Source organism: Rhinolophus hipposideros (assembly GCF_964194185.1).
Source record: "Rhinolophus hipposideros genome assembly, chromosome: 6".
NCBI lineage: Eukaryota > Metazoa > Chordata > Mammalia > Chiroptera > Rhinolophidae > Rhinolophus > Rhinolophus hipposideros.
In genome coordinates this window covers 89,591,837-89,616,137 of record NC_138052.1, presented here as the reverse complement: position 1 = coordinate 89,616,137, position 24,301 = coordinate 89,591,837, and the positions used below count along the sequence as shown (strand labels likewise).

Below are 24,301 nucleotides of genomic sequence, written 5' to 3'. Positions count from 1 at the left end.
ACAGATTCCCTGAGATAATGAAGACTATAACACTGATTAGCAAAATTATTTTTGAAATGATTTTTACAAAGCTAAGTACTCCCCATTAAAGACTATACATATTTAGGTCAGTAGTGGAAACAAATAATTCACTTGGGCCCTTTGAAGCTATTAGAAGTAAATCATGTTCATACCTCCTGGATTAGAAGAATCCTCCTATGTCTGCTACCAATTTAAATAGATCATGTCTTTTTTGTGTTGCTGAGGTTGCAAAATGAAAACTTGCAATTATGGAAAAGTGAAAAAAAGGAGTGTGTGTTTATCTCCATCATTTTTATTCTTTAAATTTAAAATTGTGTTATTATTGACTCCTCAGAAACCCTCTTTTTAAAGTGTCTATTTATAGGAAGTTACTGGAGAAAGATTAACCATAGAAGGTAATTCCTCAACATTGTTCTTGGCAATGATTTTTTTTTTTCTTTTTTGGATTTGACACCAAAAGCAAAGGCAACAAAACAAAAGTACACAAGTGGGATGACATCAAAATAAAAATCTTATGCACAGCGAAGGAAACTATCAACAAAATGAAAAGGCAACCTACGGAAGGGGAGAAAATATTTGCAAATCATGTATATATGAAAAGGGTTATTATACAAAATATACAAAGAACTCATATAACTCAATAATAAAAAACAAACAATCCAATTAAAACATGGGCAGACAATCTAAACAGACATTTTTCCAAAAAAGACATACAGATGACTAACAGGTACATGAAAAATGTTCAACTGATCAAAAGTAAAGGAAAATCAAAACCACAATACGTTATCACCTCACACCTGTTAGAATGACTATTATCAAAAAGACAAGAAATAACAAGTGTTGGTAAGAATGTGGAGAAAAGGAAACCCTTGTGCACTGTTGGTGAGAATGCAAATTGGTACAGTCACTCTGGAAACCAGTATGGAGCTTCCTCAAAAAAATTAAAAATAGAATTACCATATCACCCAGCAATTCTATTTCTGGGTGTTTATCCAAAGAAAATGAAAACATCTATTCAAAAAGATATATACACACCCCATGTTCCCTGCAGTATTATTTACAATAGCTAAGAATGACATCTTGCCTTTGGCCACAACATGGATGGACCTTGAGGGCATTATTCTAAGTAAAATAAGTCAGAGAAAGACAAATACCTACCATATGATCTCACTTATATGTGGAATTTAAGACCAAACAAATGAAAAACAAGCTCATAAATACAGAGAACAGATTGATGGTTGTCAGAAGCAGGAGGTGGGAGGAAGGCAAAAGGAGTAAAGGCACAAACTTGCAGTTATACGGTGACTCCTGGGTCTGTGATGTACTGCACGCTGACTACAATTAACAATACAGCATTGCACATTTGAAAGTTGCTAAGAGAGTAGATCTTAAAAGTCCTTGTCAAAAGAAAAAATATTTTTGTAACGATGTATGGTGATGAATATTAACTAGACTTATTGTGGTAATCATTTTGGAAATATAGACAATATATACAACTATAGAATCATGTCGTACACCTGACATCAAAATAATATCATCTGTCAATTATATCTCAACTTAGAAAATATATATGAAACAAAAAATCTATACGATGCCACTGAATTCATTAATCCGTGGGTAAAATACAGAGAAATACGGCTTATTTAAATTTTTACTATAACTGGTTTAATAAAAAAAGAAGAAAATTTCATAGAATGTATTTTGTGACTGAAGATCGAATAAAATATAACTAGTTTGGTTGGACTGAATTAGAACAGCTGTTTTTTTTTTTTAATAAAAAAAGCATTTCCTGAATGTCGTCAACAGTGAGCCAGAATGTACTAGGTGCCATATGTACATTATCTCATTTAACACACATAATCCCACAAACTAAGAACTGTTATGGTTAGTAACTTGCCCCTAACCTCACAGCTATAACTGGTGGGGCACTCTGGCATCCTATACCCCTTATGTGGGTGGTGGAGGTAATTTGGGTGTAGATACGAGAAATGAGACTACCTAGAAATGAGCACTACTGTTGGGTTCAAACGCCAGAGGGTAAGGTCCCTACTGAGCCCTTTATTTCAGAATCCCAAAAACCCACACAATGCTTCTAGGGGAAGAATGTTCAAGTCAGTAGCCAGAGGTGCTTATCTTTTAATGATCTGTAGAAAAGAGAATAGACATTGCTCAATGGTCCTGCAGGCACGAGACTGAGTGGCAATCATGGCTACTTAAAGGTAAAGAGGTTGCGCCCTGTGGATCAGTGGGAACAAGACTGACTGGGAAAGAAGAATTTTCAGTGATGGTCTAAACACTGTCCGCCATCTTGCCCTGAGCCTTTTCTTACATGGTTGACCTTACCTCCTATTGCTCTCCCTCCCTGATTGTGCTTCAACTCCACAGCCTTCCACTCCTGGACACTGCAACTTGGTCCTCCACAGGACCAGTTCTCTCGCCATTCACTGTGTCAGAATGATCTTTCCCCAGATCATCACATGGCTGGCGTTTTCTAACTCTCAACTTAAATGGTCAGCCAGCCATGACCATTTTTTCTAAATCTGGCCTCTGCTACCCCCTCTCTTCCCCTCCTTAACTTTCTTCATAATGATTTTCACCAGGGAAATTATCTGGCCTCTGCTACCCCCTCTCTTCCCCTCCTTAACTTTCTTCATAATGATTTTCACCAGGGAAATTATCTTGTTTATTTATGCTTCATTATCTAATCTCTCCTTCCTTAGAATGCAAACTTCCTCAGTTTGGGGATTATTTTCCAATAGGTGGTTGGCATTTCTGCGGGTCTTCTATGTGACAGGTACCCTCTGAAACTGGATCGTTTAGTGGCAAAGAAGAATGACATCTAAGAATAAAGAGAACTCTCACCTCCCACTTAATTTGATCAAGCAATCTCAAAATTAAGAAAAGCCAGTGGTGAAAGGGCATGCCCACATTCACACATTCCCCCCTCCCCAGGACCTAAATTGACACTCACTGGTCTGCACATGTTTTTCTTTTTTTTTTCTTTTTCTTTTTAATGAGCATAAGGTTAGCATGAACATGCCTAGGGACTAATGGAGCTGGCTGAATTTTGCTATCTGGAATACCATCAACATAGGAAACGATTTGAGATGAAAATATTGAATGTGCCACTGGACTCTTTTCTTTCAATAGTCAGATTCTGAGGTTGCTTTTACATGATATCAGTCATCTTAAAGAAAAACAAACATTTTATGCAAAATCTACATGTATGTTTCTAGCTAGGTATCAAGGAGTGCCTGAACCTTGAATGGTATAGACGGTTTCCATTCAACCCTTTTCTGAGATCGAATCAAACCAAAGACAGTTCATTTCTGTTTCAGTTTACCTTTTATAAAGCTAGGTGTATACTCGTGCTCCCCTGTGCTGGTCTGTGATGTTAAGACATAGAGACATTTCTGTGCTACCATAGAAATGCACAAAGTCAGCACAATTGCCAATAAGTCACATTGGTACAGTCTTTTGGGGAGACCACAGTTAGGGGAGCAGCGCAGCCTACTGGCCAGAGCACAGCTGGTTCTCTGGAACACAGTTCTTCGAATGACAGCCTTGTACACTTGGGCATGTCATATAAAGGCGAAACAGAAAGGTAATGAAAACATCATTATTTCATGTTCCACTTCAAAATGTGGAAGGAGGAAAATATACACCACCAACCTCAAAAATTATCCTGCTTGCCTTTATCTCATTCAAGAAGATATGTGTAAATCTGTATAAATAGTAACTCCACCACTTGAAGTAGTGATTTATATACTGGAGTAAGATGTAATGGTGTGGGGGAAGGTTAATAATACCTCGAAAGAAAATGGGACCTTCACAAATTACATTGTTTTATTGAAAAACACAATAGTTGTTACTCAGGGCACAGCTGAAAATGAAGGCCATGTCTCAAATGACAAATCGGAACATTTTTCATCTTTTTTTAATATCAGAGCAGAATACAAACCAGAGAAACTTCCTTCGCATTCCTTTGAGGTTGACCATGAAGATGCTGATAAGGATGAAGTAAGTAAATTGTTGAAAGTGAAATGTTTAAAACATAAGGATAATTAGTCCCTGTCTTCCACTCAAATGTTCCACGTCCTGACCAGTATTTCATGAAGCTGCAGTCTCTGTTTTTGTGAGGGCTTTTAGTCAAAATGAGTCACGTTTGTTTTGAAATTGAACATGATTATTTGAGATGAGACAAAGAGAGAAAAGGGAGGCTCATTTTTAAGTGCCATGTCTGAGATCTGGGATTCACAAAAGATTGCAGTCATGCTAATGATGCCTTTTGTGCAGGATACCACTTCCCACTCATCTTCCAAAGGTGGTGGGGGACCAGGAGGGACAGGAGTTTTCAAGTCGGGCTGGCTCTACAAGGGGAATTTCAACAGTACCGTGAACAATACAATTACTGTTCGGGTAAGGAGACATCAAGACTCATCTTTGTTTCTGCCACCTTTCTTGACACTCCCTCCTTCGGTCATGGCACAGGGGAGAGCCACTTGCACTGAGTTTGTTTTGTGTCATATTTTATTTATGAGAAAGGAGGGTGCTCTTCTCTAGAATGGTGCCCTAGAAATGTTGCACTCCTGAAGGAAATAGAAAAGTTCTAGTTTATGTAAGTAATAGAACACTGCAACTTGAACTACCTCCTTATATCTTTTCCTTTATTTAGTCATTCAAAAAGCGCTACTTCCAGCTGACTCAGTTGCCAGATAATTCCTACATCATGAATTTTTACAAAGACGAAAAGATATCCAAAGAACCCAAAGGCTGCATCTTTTTGGATTCCTGTACAGGCGTGGTGCAGGTGAGTAGAAATCCTTTTCCCCGTTGGGTTTTTTAATCAAAGAGTATGTCTATCCAATTACCACTCATTGATTCCACAAATATTTATGGAGTATCTGATATGAGCCAAGAACTCTTCTGGACTCTAGGGATTTAGTGGAGAACAAAGAAGTCTTGATCCTTGCTTCCACAAAACTTACTTTCAATAAAGCAAGAAATACAAAAAAATAAGCAAAGGAAGAAATCAACAGAATGGAATCAGTTGGTGACCTCTGGAATAAAGAAAATAAACAGGGTTACAGAAGGGATAGAGAGAGAGAGAGACATGAATGGTGAGGTTAGAAAGGAACATTAATACTCTAGACGTGAGAAAGGAGTTTTTGAAGAGAAAGCTTATGATCTAAAGACTAAAGAATGAGCAGCAAGTGCAAAGGTCCTGAGGTAAGAGGGAGTTTGGTATATTCAAGGAGAAGAGGAAAATGACCACCTGTATGTCTTCAGTGTATAGAACCACTGAGCTGAAGAATTCAAAAAGATCATATGTAAATCGTATACTCAAAGTCTGCACTATATACATGTTATCTTTATGATTAGGGATGAGATAGTAAACTAACAATGTACATATACATCAGCTTCTTTCTCAGAGGAAGTTTTCTTCAAAAACAAGGATTACATTGAGTCCCAAGAGTTTAATTTTAGAAACAGAGACAGTGCTTTTAACAGACAATGCTGTTCTCAAGCTGTTGGTGTGCAAACTATTGTCTGTCAAGCTGTTGTCTTTAGTATTCAATGGGGTATGGACCTTGTGGCAAAGGGCAGCAGAATAATTCTGTAGACCTCATTTGGACATCTTACTTTCAAAACATTTATTCTTCTACTCTGATGAAGTAGCTATCCTTGTTCCTTCCTCTGTAAAATTGAAGTGATCAAGTGGTTTAGCAGTCTTACCTCGAGTTTCACATTTAGATGCTGGCTCTTTGAGGCTCAGGACATTGTGTTTCTGGTCCCTAGGAGCAGTTCCTTTTTTTTTTTTTTTTTTTTTTTTTTTATTGGGGAAGGGGAGCAGGACTTCATTGGGGAACAGTGTGTACTTCCAGGACTTTTTTCCAAGTCAAATTGTTGTCCTTTCAATCTCAGTTGTGGAGGGTGCAGCTCAGCTCCAGGTCCAGTTGCCGTTGCTGTTGCAGGGGGCACAGCCCACCATCCCTTGCGGGACTCGAGGAGTTGAACTGGCAACCTTGTGGTTGAGAGCCCACTGGCCCATGTGGGAATCGAACCGGCAGCCTCTGGAGTTAGGAGCACGGAGCTCTAACTGCCTGAGCCACCGGGCCGGCCCGGAGCAGTTCCTTTTCTTCCCACTGAGCCGTGGGCATTCAAATAGCTTGCCGTGTAGCTGAGCTTACATGTCGGATTAATACCAAGGGCACCTGGATATATGAATGCAAAATAGAGTTCTTGCCAGTCACCTCAGTCGAGCCTATTTCTGGATGGTTCATCTGTTAAAATCTGGAATTCCTGCAGGAAGTAGTAATGCTGAACTTCAAAAGGAAAGAATTATTTGTTGCTGAGGACTCCACTAGAAGTGAAAGATAACTAAATGTTCACGCAGATGACAATTTTCTATATGGAAAGGGGAATAAGGATCCTAACAGAGGGTGGAGATAGTTTTCTATTGTTGGTTAAAAGGAGCAGTTTGGCTTTAGAAATATGAAGTATTTCTTTAGCAATAGGTTAAAGATTACACTTATAGGTTAATAACCATGTTTTTAGACATTGAACTGAAAAACTTAAGTATTTTATTTTCCATTTGGATTTCCAAGCTTGTTCTAGCCAATGAATCAACATCTTTTAGGAAGTACCATTGTAGCCCTTGTTACATATTAAGTTTGCAGAGATACAGATTAATATTCAACTTCTTCCGAATAGTATGTAACTAACTCTGTTCTACACACGTTAGTGCTCTAATCTGACCTACTATAGGAACCTCTTAGATGGTGTTTCATTCTCTCCCTAAGCAGTGCCTTAGAAAGAGGGTGTCTTCTAGGGGTACAGGTCAGTTTTCAAAGCCTAGTTTCACCATTTACTATCTGAGTGGTTTGAGTAAATTACCCATGCTTTTTAATCTCAGGTTCCTCGTCTGTAAAACTAGAATAAATGTGCTAACATGCGAAAAGAATCTGGAAGATCATGTGTGGTCAGCCATACATCCCTAGTCTTTCATGAATTACAAAGGGCACAACTTTGGAAGATGGACATTCCATTGTGGAAATGCCTTCCTAGAAAATCTTAATTCACCTTCCTGAAATTTATACCTAAATGTACTCATTCATTCATTCATTGATTTAACAAACTTATTCAGTACCTCGGACTTATGAGGAACTGTGCTTAGGTTTTGGGAGTTCCCCCCTGAAGCTACCACCAGAGAGGGACATGGGCTTGTATATAACAGTCACACAGTGTTGCAAGAGCTATAATGAAGGTATAAATGGCACTCCCTATGGAATGTTCAAGGAGCACAGAACAGCAATGAACTCTGTTTAGGCTGGGAGGCTGCACAGAAAATATGAGCCTGTAAGTAGAACTCCCCAAGGTAGATTTTGCACATGAAGGCACAATTGAATAATCCTATTTTATTTCCCAATAGATAGCCATTCAAATATCTGAGAACACGTATTAAATCTTTTAAAGGGTTCAGCTCTATATCCCTTCATTTATATTCCTCTTTATCAAGAACTTATTACCTTTTGTAAAGAAAGGGACCTCCAGCTTCTTGAGATCACGTTGGGAAGATAGACATCTGGGCCACATGTCACCTTGTGTCTGAATCCCAGTTCTTCCATATTTGCTTACAGCAATTTCTGACCTACAAGTTTTGCATCTGGAAAGAATATTCTGAATGAAGTAGTGCAAGTTTACTCATTGCTATAGCAAGCCCTCAGGCACAAAATGTGCCTAAAGATGAAACAGTACACACAAAAGCACAGAACAAATGAATAATAGGATGAGTCAGACCTATTTTGTCAAGAAGCATTGTCAATTTCTCTTGCATAAAACAGCAGAGAGGAACAAAGACTTTGCCTCAGAAAGTGACACCTACCATCCAGCATCCTTAGAGAGTTCGAGGTCATAACACTCTTTTGTGAACAAGTCATTCAGACCTAATCTATATCATTGTGTTTTCCTGAGAATAACCTGTGGAATTCTTAGAAATAAATTTCAAGGTTGACTTTAAGTAGAGAGAAACTCCTACCCAGATTTCTCAGAGACTTTAGGTGACATTTATGATTGGAAATTTCCTGGATCCTGGTAAAATAAAGACCTAACAGTACTTTTCCACTTTTTTTGTAATATCATCAAACAATATTAAATCTGTCTCATACCCCTGCATTCCTAACCTGGAGAACTTCCAGGTTTTTGCTGTTGTAGTTTTGATCTGGAACTAAGGCCTGTGTTATCCTATCTAGTTCCATCAGAGTCTTCTCATGTATTCATTTACTCATTTCTCCTTTCATTCATCCATCCACTCCAGATCCTACCACTATGAAGAGAATGGACTGTAGGTAGCCCACCCACCTAGAGTCCCAACATCAACAGTGAGAATGACTGATGTCACTTTATGAAGGCTTAAATAGATGGGTGGGGTACCAAACACCGCTTATTTTCTGTGTTGGATTTGCCCCCTTGTGGATACGGGTTCCCAATCAGTGGCCTCAGGGGCTTAACCAAAAGCTAGAAACTCAGATGCTCAGGCAGCGCACTACCAGAGGGAAGCAGAGCCAGGTATGTGACAACAGGGAGCAGCCCGGACTGTGTTGAATTGGGGTGCGCATGCCCACACAAAGGCAGTGAAATTGAGAGAAAGAAAAAAGTGTACCTGCCAAGGAAAAGAAACCTAAACGCCAAATATGACCTATAAACCTCCCATTAGCAAACTCTGGCTCTAAAGATCTCACTTCCCATCACAATAAAACCCAAAATGACACTTGTAATTTTTTTCATCTAATATATTATTTGATAGCAGTCGATATGGAACAAGCATTATTATTGTCCCCGTTTATTCAAATAAAACTCAGAGAGAGTAGCTTTCCCAAATCCCAGAGCTAATGAAGGACAACATTAGATTTGAGGTAGAAGGATATCCAAACTTACAGAAAGATGTCCAAGGAGATTCCCTGGTTATTATACATCATACCTATATGCACACATACATTTATCCTATATAAGCCACATGGGCAGAGGAAACACCACAAAGATGTGCTCATGTGTCGTGTTAAGCAGTGAGTTTTAGATGCAGGATTTATTTCAGCTAATATATGGTATATTGAAATTTTTTCTACATGCAAATGATTGTGGGAAAACCAAATATGAATTAGATGTGTCTCCTGTCTTCAAAGAGTTTCCAATCTGTGCGAGGATGCCCAGAAAAAAAAAAAAAAAAAACAGAGCAAATAGAGACATGCAAATAAAACATGAGTGGCACATCTCCTCTCAAACAATAGGTTCTGATAATATAAGAATGAAGTTGTATTTATCACTGCATGACGGTGTGTTATACATATTACATAAGAGTATGTTATATTTCTACTTATTTGTTTACTGGCACTCCATCATACAAGAATGTAAGTTCAATGAGGGCAAACACTTACTTTAATTTTTTTTAATAAAAAAAATGTGTACCTGGTGCATAAAAGGTGCCCAATAAATTTTTGTTGAATCAATAAACAAATAAACATACAGAGAATGGAAAGGATTACATGGATAGCAGCCTCCAGGACCAGTCCTGGATTTGATGCTGCGTGATTCCTTTTAAAACTCTTCTTTTGTTTCTGCAAAACTCTGTAAAAGATGCTAGCACCGTAATGAATATTCCATAATGATGGAATCTTTTGTTTGGGTAACTTCCTTTGACATTCAATCCTCCATTGGTTTTAGTGGCTTCGTTGGAATATCCATTTTGAAACTTTTCCAGATGAATATTGTGGAAACAGATTAGTTTGCTACAACTCATTAAACACATCAGATGGCATTAGGACATTGTCACAGTTTCCTATTATTTATGAAGCCATGTGGATGGACTGTGGTGAGCTTGAATGAACAAAATAGTTGCAGTGGCCAAAAAGGGCACTGAGTTCAGGGAAATAGGGGAAAATTGGGGAAGTGAGAAAAGAATGCGAGTACTTCCTTATTACCATTTTAATGACTTAATCACATTTCAGGATTATTAAAATGTCCCATTGATTTTTCTATTTCTATCCTTTTCTTGTTCTAGTTTTTGTGCCAAATGATATGTAATCTCGGAGATTACAGTGAGATAGAAAAGCCACTTAGGCATCTTAATCTTCCCCAACATTAGTTTCTCTACGTTGCAAGTAGTTCTGTTTCTCTCCAAATAGAAAAAGATAATTTGGTTTTTGAGAAGTTGTCAATAGAATATTTATTTCTTTTATAAATACCCCTTTGTGAGAAACAAGGGCTTCTTATACTTCACTCAAATTTTTAACATATATTTTAATAATATTATTGAAGTTAGCAACAATATTCAATTCATTTGAAGGACAGAATGCAATTTAGAAAATCAAGTTTTATAGCAGGTTGCTGCTCAATCCATTTTTAACTTGGACCTGACATAAGCATTTTATATCTCCCAGTCCACGTTATTTACAACATGAAAATAGTCAAGCAGATTCTTTAATTTGTTTGTTTTCAAGACCACACTGAGATTTGCTTGCATTTGCTACCCTCAGATACTTAATATCCTAGCTAAAGGTAGGCCCTGAACGCTGGGCATTTCTAGTTCTTTCTTTCCAGTTTATTTCAATTCCTACGATTTTTTTGAAGGAAACCTGTCTTTCTTCTTTTATACTTGCTAGCAGCCAACTTGTCTTTGCCCTCAGACACTCTGTGTCAATGAGGTCGCAGGCGGCTTTATGGGCCTCCTTTGTCAGAACCCCCAGGAAGTATGTGTGAGGGTGTCTGCCCATCCCTCCTGGGGACAGTGTGGCTTCTACGAACCTGTCTTCTTAAGGAAGCTGCCTAGATGTTTGCTTCAAACACTAATGATTAGGGCCACTGCCTTCCTGGAGACTCTGCACTCTGTTTGCACAACAGCCAAAAATGATCTCAAAATGTATCCCTGGCCTTTTACTAGCCCAAGCCATCCTGTTCTGTGTTCTCACAGAACACAGAGGGTTCTCTGAGAATGGCTGTATTTTCTTTCATACTGCAATAACAATTTTGTTCTCAAAAGAATTTTTATACCTCTTCTTCCATACATTCATGCAAAATTGAAGCACATGGATCTTCCACTTTCATGTGTGTGTCGTTAACATGATAACGCCTGTGTGCTCTGTTTTGCCAGGGCAGAGACTGTGTCTGTTTTTGCCTTGCACAAAATGCAAACACAATAGACGCCTCTCTTTGAATGAATGTTATCATTGCACGGAGCACTGAGGATACCTAGGCAGCTTCTGCCCTTATCAGGCTCCCAGGCTAATAAAAGTGTTAGCTGCAAGTGAGTGATTACAAGGGAAAGAAATAACAATACTTGGCAATAATATAAGAGTATAGACAAGAGCAAAGAGTTTATCCATGGAAAAGTCTAGAAAGTGCCCGATGAGCTATGAAGTTTCACAATGAGAATCAGTTAGCTTTTTTGCTAATTCTTTTTTCTCCTTCAATTTCCAAATTTTACTATTTCTCGAAGCTTACAAGTATAAATTGCCCCACTATCTACTCTCAGTACTTAGAGAATTCATGACCGCCCAAGCCATGGTTACCCCTTTGGTGCATGATGGTGCCAGGAAGGTGGCAAGGCAGGAGAAGGGCGTTCACTGAGCAGCCTCTGTGCTGGGGCCATTTCAGTGGGTATTAAAGTATAAAGAGGTTATTTCCCTTTCTGCCACTTGCTATCCATGTATTCCCAAGCATGTTTTAATTTGCAAGGTGTGATAACAAAATACAGTGAATGTTTAAATAAAAAAAAGTTATTATAATAAAAGACACATTGGGGGCCTGCCAGGTGGCTCAGGCGGTTAGAGATCCATGATCCTAACTCCGAAGGCTGCCGGTGCAATTCCCACATGGACCAGTGGGCTCTTAACCACAAGGTTGCTGGTTCGATTCCTCGAGTCCTGCAAGGGATGGTGGGCAGCGCCCTCTGCAACTAAGATTGAACACGGCACCTTGAGCTGAGCTGCCTCCCGGATGGCTCAGTTGGTTGGAGCACGTCCTCTCAACCACAAGGTTGCCAGTTCAATTCCTCGACTCCCACAAGGGATGGTGGGTTGCGCCCCCTGCAACTAGCAATGGCAACTGGACCTGGAGCTGAGCTGTGCCCTCCACAACTAAGATTGAAAGGCCAACAACTTGACTTGGAAAAAAGTCCTGGAAGTACACACCGTTCCCCAATAAAGTCCTGTTCCTCTTCCTCAATAAAAATCTTTAAAAAACAAAAGACACATTGACATTAATCCCCCTCAAAATACTCTCCCTCGCTTCAAGCACTCTTATTCCATCATTCTTGCCACTTTCTGAAGCAGTTCTAGAAGTCCTCTTTCATGAGTGTCTTTACTTCATCCTCTATCATGACAATGCTCTGTGTCACACATCACTTCTGGTATGACAATTTCTGTCAAACAAAAACATTACAGTGTGTCCTCATCCACCTTATTCACTGGATCTGGCACTATGCGACCTGTGGCTCTTCCCCAAAGTCCAAATGACCATAAAAGGTAAACATTTTGAATTGAATCAAGATGTCAAGAAAACCATGACAGCGCAACTAAAGACACTCATGAAAGAGGACTTCCAGAATTGCTTCAGAAAGTGGCAAGAATGAAGGGATAAGTGTGTTTAAAGCAAGTGGGAGTATTTTGAGTGTGATGAATGGCAATGTGTCTTTTACTGTAATAATTTTTTTTTAATTTAAACATTTACCATATTTTTTTATCACACCTCATATCTTCCCAAGCCTCAATGTCATCATTTATTAAATGGAATGATGCAATGTGTTTCATAGGGCTGTTATGAGACTTAACTAAAACAATGACTATAAAAAGCTCAGCACGATGCCTGGTATACAGATGGCAAGTGTTTGGTAAGTGTCATATTTGTAGTAGTAATTGTGGAAGCTGAAAGGAACGAGTTATTTTGGGACAGTCTCTGAAGGCATCCCAAAGAAAGAAGACGTTGCCAAAAGAATAGTAAAAATTATTTTTTCTTGCCACCAAGAATAGCAACCCTATTCTCAAAAAAAATTTATACTTTGATATTTAGCCACAATCTCACATGATAGTAACACTCTCATCTTCTGATTCTTCTGTTTGTATTTTACTTATGCAAAGTTGAGTTATCTTAAGTGTATAGACTTTGCTTTATTACAGTGTGGGGGCTCCAAAGGCTATAGAACAATGTGGGAAAGAGTTGAATACCTACATTAGAATTACCTGGGAGTAAATTAAACATGTAATATATTCAGTGATTCTTACAACCACCCTAGGTTATCTAACACACTAGCTTGTACCACTGGGGGAAAGTTTCCAGTTTGAATTTATGTTTCTAATAGCATGGAAGGAATATATAAAACTGCCATAATAATTTGCTCTTGGTTCCCTCTACTTTAAATGTGTTTCTTCCATCTTTAAACAGCCTACTCTTTTTTACAGATTTCAGCTTAGATGTTCCTTCTGTGAAAGGCCAATCTAAAGTAGCTACTCATAGCATCAGCCCATCTTAGTTTTTCACTAGTTTGTTCATTCCTTTAATCATTCATTCACTCACCTCTTCCCTATGAATGCCAGTTTTCCAAGAATAGGAACACGTTCTATTCCAGTTGTAAATTATGACTGTTTTGAATCCACTGATATTGAACGCTTCTATGTGACAGCCAAGGACATAGTGGTGAGTGAAACCGACCTGGCCCTCATGGAGGCATCGTGATGGAGACATATGTTGATTAATACAAACAAATGAAAACGAATAAGCATATAATTCCTAATTGTTGCTAAGTGCTCTGGAGGGCCAGAACCTTGTCCTAACTGGGGAATTGAGGAAGCTTTGCCTGAGCAAGTATAAGTTCGGTTGAGATATGATGAGTGGATATGAGTCACCTAAGTACAAGAGGGGTGAACATGGTGCTGACTGTGTGCAAACACACACGTGGGGGCAGGAGGCATGGTTCAGGTCTTGTGGCACCGACAAAGCATATGATGCGAGCACATTCAGGGAACTAAACAAGGCCTCGTGGGTTGTCAAAATGCAAAGTAGAAATGTCAATTTAGAGAAAAGTCTGGAGGTTGACGGAAAAGTCAGAAGCAGAGAAAAGAATTAGGGCACCTTGACATATGGATGTCATTTAAAGCTATTGGACCACACAAGAGAAAAAGGAGTTGAAGGCAAAGCCAAGGTTAGCCTTAGAAATCACCAAGAGAAGGAAGAGCCGGTAGAGGTGATTGAAAAGTGATGGCCAACAAGGAGGAAAGAAAATCAGCATAGAGTGTCGTCATGGAAATCAGAGGGAGATGGGTTTCAAGAGGGAGGAGGTGGCCATTGTGTTAATTATCCTGAAATTTCAAGGGAGATACAAACCGTTCCTTGGATAGATTAGTACAGCACCATAGAGCGTGTTAATGACCTTAGCAAGTGCTGCCTCTTGGGGGTGATGGGGTCAAAAGCCCAACTGGAGTGAGTGGTGGACAGAACAAAGATGAGAAAGTGAAGGTAGCAACTCAAACCAACTATTTGACAACACTTAGAATATCCTCACACGTGCCTGAAGACAAAATTTTTAAACCAATGTGCTCATCCAATTAACAAAAACATAAATAAAATATCTCTTAGTACAAAAAGCCTTGAAAGAAACCAAACCAAATGATTCATACCCATCTAAATATTTGTCCTGTTTTGGAAGATCTCCTCTATGTTATCTACCTGTAAGGAAAGACTTTGGAACTGTGACCGCATGAAAAATGACTTACTCTCTAAGGCTTATTATCTGGCATTTTTTTTTGTTTTTGTTTTCTTTTTCCTTTTGTACCACAGAATAACAGACTAAGAAAACATGCCTTTGAATTGAAAATGAATGACCTGACCTATTTTGTGCTGGCAGCTGAAACAGAGTCTGATATGGAGGAATGGATCCATACTCTGAACCGCATCCTGCAAATCAGCCCCGAGGGGCCCCTGCAGGGGCGGAGGAGCGCGGAGCTCACCGACCTGGGGCTGGGTGAGAGCCTGCGCGCCACCTCCCTGCCTTTGCCAAGTGTGTGACCTGTGCGTTTGATTCATTTAAGCTGCTACTTCCTGCGGTAGCTGTCAGGTCTGGCTCCTCCATCCCTGAGCTATTTGCCTCAGGAAATCACCCCTAAACCTTTACTTTTACAGAAGAGTGAAGGGCACTACATATAGGTACGATTTTAACTTGACTGCCAATGAATTGAGTTTGACACCCAGCAAATGATGTTGGGAATCATTTGTCAGCAGTATCAAAAATGTACCCACGTCTCTGGGCTGTTACCTGAAAGGGGCTATTTGGTAGTTTCATAGCCTTTCACTAAATTGAATGAACGAACATTATATTCTGCAAAAGTCATCACTTCTTTTTGGTTGAAAGGCATCTTTCATGTATGATTTTTGGCCATGCTGAGATCAGCGTATATGTATGAGAGTTTCATAAATTTCTCATTGCATTCGAGATTTCAATAGGATAAAAAAAAAATTTCTGCCCATCCTAATTCCCTCGAAATATTCTAATTCACCCTAGGCAAAAAGAAGGGAGCAAGAGAGAGAAAAGAAAGGGTGGTAAGAAGGTAGAAACACAGGTCTGTAACTAAGTGGAAGACAAGTTTACCTTCAGAGTCAGTAGCTTCACCCAAAGGAAAACTATTTTAAGACATTTTGCAGAGCACCATGGGACCTTAGAAACCAAAGAGTCTTTAAGTTCTAGTAATCTAAGTATCATATGCTATAAAGTGAGAGTCATGGCATAATGAGGTAGAAACCTTGTTGATTTTAACACAGTTACTATATACATATAGATGCTTTACATTAATGATTAAGTTAGTAATGTTCAACTAGGATATTAATGTTCACAGCCTTAGAGAGTTTAAGTAACTGAAGGTAGGATGTGGATGTTAAATGGATGGCCTGAGAGTCAGAATTATAAAAAATACATATATAAGAAAATTTTAGAATGCATTCATGAAGTAAGTCAAGACAGCCCCAAGTATAAATGTAAGTATAGTAAGGGTCCCGAGTTCCTTTGGGCACAGGATGGTATCTGGGAAAGAATCCCAAAATGATCACCAGGGGGTCTGATGGCCAGACCCAGATCTTCTAGCAATGGAGCATGAGAACACGATGAAGGCATCTGCTCACCAACATCTATTCCTCATCTCTCTCGAGTCTAACCCAGTTTTGATATGCCACAGGCTAGAGAAATGTGTGATTCATGAGTACCATTTAATAACCTGTCTTGGTGTATCTTTTCAAGATTCACTGGATAATTCTATCACATGTGAGTGCACACCAGAGGAAACAGATTCTTCAGAGAACAGCCTACATCCAGACTTCGCAAAAGTAATAAAGCTGACATTTTACTATGCAAATAAATTTACAGTATTTATTAGTTATCACTTTCATGGAAAAGATACTTTCTGTTAAGATTTAGACTAAGAAAAACGACTCTCAAAAATATATAAAAGCATGTTTCTATAAGATTTGCTGAGTGCTAATGGATGATGTTAAAACCATGTTAATACGAAGAGGCTACTTCTTGGCCATGAGAGTGGGACTGGGCTGTAAGCACCTGGATATTTAGAGCTAACACAGTTTTCTCCATAGTACCTCACAGAAACTGAAGAGACTGTCAAATCAACTCGAAACATGGAGAGGCTAAATCTGTTCTCAATGGATCCAGATATAGATGTGAGTCAGAATTCTTTGTAAGCAGACATGAACTTGATCCATACAATTGTAGTTTATAATTTAGTTTCTTCTTGTGTTGGATGTTTGTTGAGTAAAACTGTCAAAAAAATTTTTAGACCTTGAAATTTCAGAAAAAGGATCCGTTGGAACCCGAGTTGGTGATCAAACCATTTGAAGAAAAAGCTGCCAAGAGAATCATGATCATTTGTAAAGCTCTCAACTTTAATCTTCAGGGATGTGTTACGGAGAATGAAAATGATCCTATAACGAATGTAAGTTTCTCTTCTGTTACTTTCTCTGCCAATCAGCCAACAGCATACCACCCTAGTCAGAATCTTTTCTATTCTTGGTAGTAATTCTAGGTACTGAGTTCACACCATTTAGTGTACCAGGAATGTAATTTACAGCATTTTTCCAAATTACAAAAGCATACAAGTCTTGAAATGGAATTGTCAATATATATACTGCCAGAAATATTTGCTATTAACCTAAAGATGAAACATCAAAGGAATGTGTTTTAGGAGTCTTTCCATTAAATCAGCATAGTGGTTCAAAGTTCCCTAAGACAATTGTTTGTATCTTCTTGGTGGTAATTGAGAAAGCTTTTAAATTGATATTTTTATTTTAATATTTGTATGTTTATTTTAATGTATATTAGAGAATAATTAAAACAAATCAACCCTGAAATTTCACAGTCATTACTGTTTAACACAAGGCTAAATAATGAATCAAGTAAAATAATATTAGATAAATATTAAATAAGTCATAGTACAGATGGTACATGTAAATAGCAGAAAAAAGGTGCATCACTAATATTTGGAAAACATCACAGTACGCGTTAAATCAATACAAGATTCATTTTCTTCCTAAGTGGGCCCTCTTGAGAGTTCTCTCAGTATTCTTAGGGACAATTCTGTGTTAATTGTAAATGTACGTGTAGGAAGGGGAATTTTTTAAGCATAAACACTATTAAATGTTTCTATAAAGAAGAAAATAAAAAATGACTCATAATCCTACCATCAATTAAAAAAAATCACTGTTACTGTATTGGCATGCTCCCTTTCATTATTTTTTTAATACATTCTGTTCTAATTCTTAACAAATCATCCCTCAATTGTCATCTTTAACCTCAAAGAAAAAATCTTACATCCAGATCCATGATACAAGCCACATTTGCTTTTAGAAGGCAGAAACAGCTTACATGTTCCCTACCAACGACAGACACCATCCTATGCATGTGCCTATTGATGATGGAGTAAGACAAGCCTGTTAGTTGTATCGGTGAGTGGCTAGCAGAAAGGATGAGAGTTCTTTCAGAAGACTTGAATCCCTCGTGCCCTTGGTTCTTTGGGTACCTCACCGATTCTCTGATCCTCCTTCTCCCTGGTATAGTAGCAGGAAAATGGTACATGTTTTGGACCTCAGATTTAATGAGAATCAAGCGACATGTGCCTCTCCTGGATCACAATGCCTGACTTTCTCCTTGCGAGTTCTGCCAGCCTGGGCAAGTGGTGTACCCTCAGTCTCCTCTTCTGTAAATGGAGATAAGAACAGTAACTACTTCAAATAGACGTTGTGAAAATTAGACGTATTGTATGGAAGCTACTTAGATAGTGTTTGGTGCATACTAAGCATTCATTAAATATTAACTGTTATTCTAATATGTGGAAAATTGGTTTGAAATTTGTAAACACCATGCATGAAGGTCTTGATATTGTCATTGTTACGTGTGAGATTGTTGTTGACAGGATGCTAAAATTAAAATGTGTAACCAGTAAGAATCTTCCCCCAAATGAAGCTTCCTCGTATTTTATAACTGAAATTGTATACTAGGTACCTGAGTAACAGTGACAGTAGTTGAAGTCAAGTTACTTATCCTCCAGCAAACACTTATGCCGTGTGCTACTGGGGCCCAGGCTTGTTCTAGGTACCGGGGAATAGCAGGGAACAAGATAAGCAAGCTCCCTGGCTTCTTGAAGATAAGATTTTTTTTGGGGGGGGGGGAGGGAAACCAGAGTAAATTCAAATAAATAAATTAACAATGTAATTGTACATTGTGCAAAGTTCTTTAAAATAAATCAGTAGAGAGAAATATGATAAAGAGAGACTGGGAGATGGGTTGCTTTTGAGGGGGTGATTATGGGAGGCCTTTCTAAGGAGGTGACATTTGAACAGAGGTCTAAAGGTTGAGAAGGATAAAAAGTCAGGTCAGGGGAAATCATTCTAGGCAGAAGAAAGGGCAAGTGTGAAGGGCCTGAGACAGGTAAGTCTTGGCAAGTTCTAGGAACTGGAAGGAGACAGCGAGGGGAAGGGAAGACCAGAATAAGGTGGTAGAAACAGTCCGAGGTGAGGTTAGGTAGGGTTTTCATCAGCTGTAGTGAAGAGTTTGGATTTATTCTAAGTGTGAGTGGAGGCTAGTCAAGGATTTAGAGCACTTTAAAAATGGTGTGATCTGATTTGTGTTTTTAAAACATTCATCCAAAGAATGGATTGGAGGAAACAAGAGTTGACCAGGGAGAGCAGTTAGGAGGCTACTACCATAGTCCATTGACAGGTTTGGACTAAGGCTAGCAGGAAGGAAAGAAATGGATGAATTTGACTGAAGTTTTGTAAATTGAGCTGACCGGTTTTTCTGATACGTTGGGTATGTAGGATGAGGAGAAGGGAAATCTCAAGGACCAGCCCCTGTTTTTTTCTTTGAACACCTCTACGCATGGTGGTGCCATTTAGTAACAGGACAAGACTGCCGGGAGAGCAGATTTGGGGGATATAGGCCACAAAAATTCCTTTATGGACACATTAAGCCTGATAGTCCTATTAGATATCCAAATAGAGATATCCACCGAGCAGATTCAAGTGCAAGTTTAGAATGCAAGGGGCTGGCCTGGAATGGAATTCTGGTCCAGGTAGTGACCAGGAGAGAATCGTCTAGGAATTTTTATGAACATAGGGAAGGGACCAGGAGCCAAATACTTAAAAGATGAAGAGAGAAATGACTAACGAAGACTAAGAAGGAATGGCCACTGAGGCAAAGATAAGCCAAGAAAGAGTGGGTCGTGATGTCAAAAGAGAAAGGCTCAGCTGTGTGGAACGATGCTGAGAAGCTGAGTAACATGAAGCTGGGGAGGAGCCCAGTAAATGTGGCGACATGGAGAAAAGTCGGTGACAATAGAAGTAGAAATCTACATGGAGTCAGTGTTAGGAGGAGGAATCAGGACACACTTCTATTCAGGATTTAAAAAGAAAAAACAACGAAAAACTGAAAACTCTGTTCTTGAAACAATTTGGAAATATCAGGAAAATTTAAACCCAAATCATGTCACTTAATCATCTTATTAAATAAAAATAAACGCTTTGTTTGATCAGGCACATCCTTAAGTGTAATTTAAAAATCCAATTTAGAAACTGAAACTCAAAGTTGATGGGCTTTTTTTTTGTTTTCCAGTGCCAGGGCCATGTGACTCCTTCTGTGTGGATTCCTTTCTTTGTGCTAAAACCCATACTCAGAAACTAAATGTTTGAATTTGGGCCAATCTCCCAAGAAAGAGAACACGCATAAGTTCAGAGAGAGGCTTCCCTGTCCCTTACATATCTGTTGGGCTAGAGGAGAAGTTGGTTTAGAGTGCTTTGTATGTCTGTATTGTTCCTAATTTATTTTACAGTTGATATAAATATTTACAAAGCAAAGAAATTGCTTTTTAAAATATAATTTCATTGTGCTTACAAGCAATGATAAAAAAAATACCTAATAAAACAGCCTTTCCTTAACTCAACAACAGTTTAGGTAATGGCATTTTTTTTAAATCCTTACATATTTATTCAATGACACTCTTTTATTAATGTAGTTTTTTAAAACTTATTCTTTTAAGTCAATGAACATGTGTTTAAATTAATTTAACTATTTCTTCAAGTTGCTAAAGAGCTAACTACTGCATTTAATGAATGAGGTTCTAAAAAAACACCCTGAAAGAACGTTTTCATGATGAGGAAACAATATTTGACAGCATGTAATTTTTCAGTCAGTCACTGAAAATCAAATTCAGGTTGATGGTTTTATAGCATAAAATATTTCTTTGAAAAAAATCTGAACTTTAAAGCTGCTTCACAGCAGACCGACATTTAAAATTTCATGTTCCTGAATTTTTTTTAGAGAAAGGTACAGAATTCTAAACATAAGAAACCTGTGACTTCATTTGGTAGGCTTTGAAGGTGCTTTATTAAACAAATCGTTATTGAAAAGCTAGTGATTCAAAAAGTAAGATTTGACATTTAAATTGAAAAGATGGATTGGAAGAAATAAATGAATCACCATATGAGCTTTAATTTCTGATGGATTATCAGAGTAGGTAATTTATTTCCATTCACTAAGCAGAAATGAAAATCAAAATGCAACAATCAGGAAAAATAATAAGGATTTTTTCCTTTGACGTTTCTTCAATGGTTTTGAGTTCCTGCCTGATTTATTTTCATGTAGTTTTTGCATTTTTTAACTCTTGACAGACTACCACTACCACAAACCAAGAGTTTTTCTAAACTAAATTCAATTAGCAAAGCATAAAACTCTTACATTTTAATTTTCTCACTTAAAAACAAATATTTTATTGACTTTCATTTTATATGTGTAGTTCTATTTCTAACATTAAAGGAGCTGATAACTATTGCTAATATTGAGAAATTAAAGTAAAATTCGTGTTGTAAGCTAGCCATATTACAACATTTCAAAGAACACAAGGTACCTGTTATGCATTAAGCAAAAGCCACAATATGAGTGAGTCTGTACAATGATGAACTGGGTCACAATTTGATTTTTGTATATAATCTGCTTGTCCACAGAATACTGGCCGGTGATAGGCATCAATTTAAAATTAAGTACTTTATATAAAAGTTAAAGTGTAGTTTTTTTTATAGGCGTACTCCATCCTTAGAAGCCTGTAGTTAATTACATATATATGTAAATACATATACATGCATATATATAATTATTCATATACATGTACATGTACATATGTTTAATGTCTATGTAATGTATTTATTTTAGTCCTTTTATTTAATCTCTATTGCACTTGACATTTTTCTAGTTGAAAAGCTCGTCTTTCTTGAATCTTTTTTCATCAGTTTTAGTGATACTCTGGCAACATTTAAACATTTTTAGCAGTTTGGGTTTGGGTTTTTTATATATATATAGTTGGTTTCTGTCAAAACCATCAGTTCTTCCTTTTTCTTGCAGATTGAGCCTTTTTTTGTGAGTGTGGCACTTTATGACCTCAGAGACAGCAGGAAGATTTCTGCCGACTTTCACGTGGATCTGAACCACACTGCTGTTCGGCACATGCTCTCAGGGGCTTCCGCGGCTTTGGAAAATGGAAACAGCGACACGGTCACGCCACGCCAATCAGAAGAACCTCACGTCAAGGGGTTTCCGGAGGAATGGCTGAAATTTCCAAAGCAGGTTGCACTTTTGTTTACTCGTGATGCGACGAAAAATGCTGTTTTATTGTTCTTACCAATACACGACATAAGATGAGCAATTTCCCCAATAAAAATTTCCTTAAAGCTGTTCTTTAAAAAAAAAAAAAAAAAAAGAGAGAGGAATTCTGTAAATGTCTTCAGTGTGGTTTCCTCGATGTTTATCAACTTTGTAATCCTACCTTTTCCCTTTGTACATAGGCTATATTTTCTGTAAGCAACCCACATTCTGAAATCGTTTTGGTGGCCAAAATCGAAAAGGTACTGATGGGAAACATCTCAAGTGGTGCGGAACCATATATTAAGAATCCAGACTCCAACAAGGTAATGCATAAGCTTTTTCCGGCATAATTTCAGTTGCTTTCAGGAAATAAAATCACATTGCCTTGCTGAATTATCAAGTTTGAAAAATATAGGTCTCAACATATTCACTAATTAGTGAAATGAATATCCATCAGGAAAATTTTAAAGTATATGTTCTAAGTTTATGTTTATTTGGCCTAGCAATTTCTGACTTTTGATCCTCTGTTAGTAGAAATAAATTTAAATGTGGATAACGTTTTAACCCCAAGGATCAAAATGTTAACAATCATAAAAAGTTAGGATTAATTTGACTAAAAACAAGTGAATACAGTTTATTAAGACATAAGTCATGCTGATGGTGAGCTAAATGAAAAAGTAAGATAGATAATTGAATATCAAATTGTAATAACACCTAAGTGAAGAAAGATTAAAGGAAATACCTAAAGTTCTTTGAATGGTGGAACTATCGGAAAATTTTTCTTTTTTTTTCTTTCTATTATTTATTTTATGTAATAATTCAATGTTACTATTTAATAGAAAATAAATATATTTTCTACACAAAGGAAATATGTTGGGAAAATACTGTCTGACAATTGAATGTGAGCATGTGTGACAGTTTGGGGTAGTGTTTCACAAAGTTATCAGAGTCAAGATCTGACAAACTACAATGCATGGGTCAAAACAATATTTTTCTTTATTTTTTTCCTTAGTATGCACAAAAGTTCCTCAAATCCAACAGGCAATTCTGCAGCAAGTTGGGCAAATACCGCATGCCATTTGCATGGGCAGTGAGGTAGGTTGACAACTGCTACCAACAGAATAGAAATGCATTTGTACTCTGCATTGGAAGCTTCTGTTCTGAGCACCTGTGTTTCCTTTTATTTTTTAATATACCAACACCTAATGTTGGTATATTAAGGCTAATGTATTCTTCTTTATAAACACCTTGAGCTCCCCAGAAATGTGTGTTTTACAAGACAGTTTAGCAAGATAGCTCATTATAGACTGGATCCATGATTTGTGTACGGTGTGTGCATGACCAGGTATGCAGTGGGTTCTTGGTAGTCAAAGTCATAACTTCAAAGTCATAACTTGGTAGTCAAAGTCATAACCATCAAAGTCATAACTTGTTTATTATGTATGTTTGGTTTGTCAAACATTGGATATTATATCAGTCTTGAGAGTTTGGTATGCATAAAATTCAGACAGACGCACTATGATTTCTTATGCAGCTGCATGTTTTCATCCGTATGTAGAGCACAGGTCTATATATGGATGTCTAAATGAAGGCATCAAATTGTCATTTAAATTCTCTTTGATTTTGGTGCTGATTAGCATAGCCAAGTTTATCAGTTCCAGTTGATTCTCTGATAGAAATGCTGAGTTATGTGGACACTGATGGTGGAATTGTCCTCCTGGAAACATAACCTCTGCATAAAGAACAAAAATTGCGTTTTGGATCTGCTCAAACATCAATTATTATTATCCTCCTCAGTCTCTTCCTATCTTGATAGTATAAGAATTTCTTCAAGGAGGAAGAGCCTGGCATAGACATAGGGGAGAAAAATCAGCAATGTACAAATTGAATGAACCAAAAAAGATTAATTAATGCCCCAAAATGAGACAACCCACTAAGTATTCATTTGAATGTTGGTAACATTGTCCAATGGCAGTAATTTTAAATCCAGAAGGAAGAGCAAACCTGTCAGTTGTGCCGTGTTTAGGTCTCACAGTTCACAGTGATGAATCTAACCACAGTCAACACACCAATATTTGTTATAACTTTGAGGTTGTTGCTTAA

At 37.8% G+C, this 24,301-nt stretch overlaps 1 protein-coding gene across 14 annotated transcripts in view; it reads left to right on the top strand.

Moving 5' to 3' along the window:
- The window catches only part of DOCK10 (dedicator of cytokinesis 10), a 237,338-nt gene that overhangs the window by 139,101 nt on the left and 73,936 nt on the right, over positions 1-24,301 (top strand). For all 14 annotated transcript variants that reach the window (XM_081050706.1, XM_081050700.1, XM_081050705.1 and 11 more), the window contains exons 5-14: positions 3,969-4,041; positions 4,318-4,440; positions 4,697-4,831; positions 14,848-15,031; positions 16,298-16,383; positions 16,648-16,731; positions 16,848-17,003; positions 21,959-22,180; positions 22,399-22,521; positions 23,211-23,293. In XM_081050706.1, coding sequence (XP_080906832.1) covers positions 3,969-4,041; positions 4,318-4,440; positions 4,697-4,831; positions 14,848-15,031; positions 16,298-16,383; positions 16,648-16,731; positions 16,848-17,003; positions 21,959-22,180; positions 22,399-22,521; positions 23,211-23,293 — 1,269 coding nt within the window. The remainder of the gene's footprint in view (positions 1-3,968; positions 4,042-4,317; positions 4,441-4,696; positions 4,832-14,847; positions 15,032-16,297; positions 16,384-16,647; positions 16,732-16,847; positions 17,004-21,958; positions 22,181-22,398; positions 22,522-23,210; positions 23,294-24,301) is intronic.